Source organism: Chenopodium album, chromosome 6 (assembly GCF_948465745.1).
Source record: "Chenopodium album chromosome 6, dcCheAlbu1.1, whole genome shotgun sequence".
Classification (NCBI taxonomy): Eukaryota; Viridiplantae; Streptophyta; class Magnoliopsida; order Caryophyllales; family Amaranthaceae; genus Chenopodium; species Chenopodium album.
The window spans coordinates 67,791,904-67,794,674 of record NC_137839.1 but is presented as its reverse complement, the minus strand read 5'-3'; the positions used below and the strand labels follow the sequence as shown (position 1 = coordinate 67,794,674).

The 2,771-nt window shown below is 39.7% G+C and overlaps 1 protein-coding gene across 1 annotated transcript; it reads left to right on the top strand.

Annotated features, from left to right (window-relative positions):
- Window positions 1-623: 623 nt before the first annotated feature.
- LOC145637096 (uncharacterized) lies at window positions 624-2,366 on the top strand. Its single transcript, XM_081688605.1, has 3 exons — window positions 624-918; window positions 1,003-1,404; window positions 1,636-2,366. The coding sequence occupies exons 1-3, from the start codon at window positions 624-626 to the stop codon at window positions 2,364-2,366; spliced, it is 1,428 nt and encodes a 475-aa protein (XP_081544731.1).
- The last annotated feature ends 405 nt before the right edge of the window (window positions 2,367-2,771 follow it).

Sequence of the window (2,771 nt, the reverse complement as noted above, 5' to 3'; positions counted from 1 at the left end):
TGGTTAAAATTTTATATATTAGTTTTACAAATAAAAGCTAGTTTCTTATGACTAGAAACTATAGTTTTGGTTTATTTGTAACTAGTAGTTTATTGAGCTATTTAGTACTAGTATTTTATTTCAAAGACGAATTTCATTCTCTTCTGGTTTTGCAATAAAATAATTTTGATTAACATATATATACTTTGTTATTTTATGATTATTAATTAAATGTAATAAAAATCAATTCATTTTTCTATCTATTGTATTTATATAGAACAAAGCTCTTATTTTCTTATGCCTACTTTAGCCAAGGCTAGTAATGACTTGGTCGGGTGATAGTGAAATCACAAAGCAATGCGCGAATTTATAGTCTAATGCTAAGTTGATGCATTACTTGGTTTGGAATTTGGCCGACTCTTTGAATGCTATTGAGATTTAATAAATCGCTTAATTCCTGTCTCTATATCTGCTGATGTGTTACATGAAAGCATGTCGTGGTTGATGATTTAATTGCAATTCAAACGATCTAAATAAGTCGTGTTAAAATGTGTATGGTGGTAACACCAGTGTTGAAATTGTGCAGACTGTGTATGCAAAATTACCACGTTTACACCAGGTCTTGTTGGAGAAGAATTGCACAAATGGCTGAGACTCTTGAACAACTTGCTGCTAGGTTAAGAGCTCTTGAGCAAATGAACCAGAACCTTGGAATGTTGTTGCAAAACCAGCTGAATAACAACAACAACAACCACAACAATAATGACAACGACCCTCAAGTTGCTATGGCTAAGAAACTTGCGGCATTGAAACCTCCGCTATTTATGGGGAAGGAAGATCCCATGTTGGTTGAGAACTGGGTACGTGACTTTGACAAGATTTTCACTGCTGCTGGTACCCCTGATGCTCAGAAGGTGGATCAAGCCACATTCTATTTACGTGAGGCTGCTGATATTTGGTGGGAAAATGAATGAGCCACCATAAGAGCTCAACAGAATTGTAACTGGGATGCTTTTAAGACAGCAATCAGGGATCGTTTCTTTCCTGAGAATATCAAGAGGCAGAAATACAGTGAGTTTAGTAGGTTTAACCAAACAACTGGTATGAGTGTGCAGGAGTATGCTGAGAAATTTAATGAGTACGCAAGGTTTTGTCCTAATGTAGTGCCTGATGAGAGATCCAAGGCTCAAAAGTTTGAAGATGGACTGACTTTTAGGATCCAAAAGAAGGTGATCGGGGCTGGTACTGCCGCTACTTATAAGGAGGCCTATGATAGAGCTTGTAATATTGAAAGGATTTTGAAACGTGAGCAGGAGGTCAAGGATATGCATAAGAGGAAAGGGAATGGTGAGAGTCCATCGAACCCTCAAGGTTATGACAAGAGACCACGCCTAGGGGGTAATAGCAATGGGAATGGTGGAAATGGTCAGTAGGGAGGCCGTAACAACAACAATCAAAGCAATAACCACCGGGGCCAGGGACAACAGAATCAGCAAGGATCTCGCAATCGACCATGCCGTAAATGTGACAAGAGCCATCCAGGACGCAACTGCAATGGAGATTTGCTTACTTGCTTTGAATGTGGGGAGGTTGGTCACAAGAAATTTTAGTGCCCAAAGAAGAAAAATGGCAATAATCAAGCTTAGAATGGGCAAGGTAACAATAATGGCAATAAGGGAGGTGGTTATGGGAGGAACTCAAACTACAACAACCGCTTCAACAACAACAATTCTCAGGGCCAAAATGGAAAAGCTCAAGGAGGGAATGGCCAAAGCAACAACAATGGCGGAGGAAGCAACCACAATGGCAATGGTAAGACCAGTAACGGAAGAATCTATGTCATGAACCAGAATGAGATTGACTCTAATGCCAACGTTGTGACGGGTACTTTTCTCGTGAACTCAAAACCTGCTTACTTACTTTTTGATTCTGGGGAATCTCATTCTTTTGTAGCCACTTTTTTCGTGAATAAACATGCTTTAAAACCTTCATATTTGTGTCAAACCAATATAACAATTCCTTTAGGGGAGGTAGTTCCTTGTAGATCCCTATACCAAGACATTCCAGTTAACATTGCTGGAACTGAGTTGCTTGCAAACCTTATTCAGTTTGACTTAACTGACTTTGATGTGATATTGGGGATGGATTGGCTTAGCAAATATAAGGCTAGAATTGAGTGTCATACCCAAAAGGTGTCTCTTAGGGGGCCAAGGGGGAATAGAATCTCTTACCAGGGGGTTGTGTCAAAACTAGGGATCAGTATTGTGTCAGCCATGACTTTTCATTCTTATATCCGAAAGGGCTACCCTATTTATTTATGCCATGTGCAAGATGTGAGTGTAGAAGAGAAATCCATAGAGAACATTCCAGTGGTGAGAGAATTCTAAGATGTGTTTCCAGATGAAATTCCAGGGATGCCGTCGGTTAGGGAGATGGATTTCAAAATAGACTTAGTGCCTGGGACTGGAGCTATTTCTAAAGCACCATATAGAATGGCACCAGTAGAGATGAAAGAGTTGAAGGTACAGTTGGAGGAGTTGCTGGAGAAGGGTTATATAAGGCCAAGTGTGTCACCTTAGGGAGCACAGGTTTTGTTTGTGAGAAAGAAGGACGGATCCTTAAGGTTGTGTATTGACTACCGAGAGTTGAATAATGTCATTATAAAGAACAAATATCCATTGCCTAGGATCGAGGACTTGTTTGATCAACTGAAAGGTGCTGGGATCTTTTCAAAGATTGACTTAAGGACAGGATACCATCAGTTGAGGATTACTGAGGAAGATATACCAAAG

Coding starts and splice junctions, on each gene's coding strand:
- LOC145637096 (XM_081688605.1), top strand. CDS start 624: ATGGCTGAGACTCTTGAACAACTTGCTGCTAGGTTAAGAGCTCTTGAG. Junction 919..1,002: donor TCAAGCCACATTCTATTTAC/GTGAGGCTGCTG, acceptor CTTTTAAGACAG/CAATCAGGGATCGTTTCTTT. Junction 1,405..1,635: donor CAATGGGAATGGTGGAAATG/GTCAGTAGGGAG, acceptor AGAATGGGCAAG/GTAACAATAATGGCAATAAG.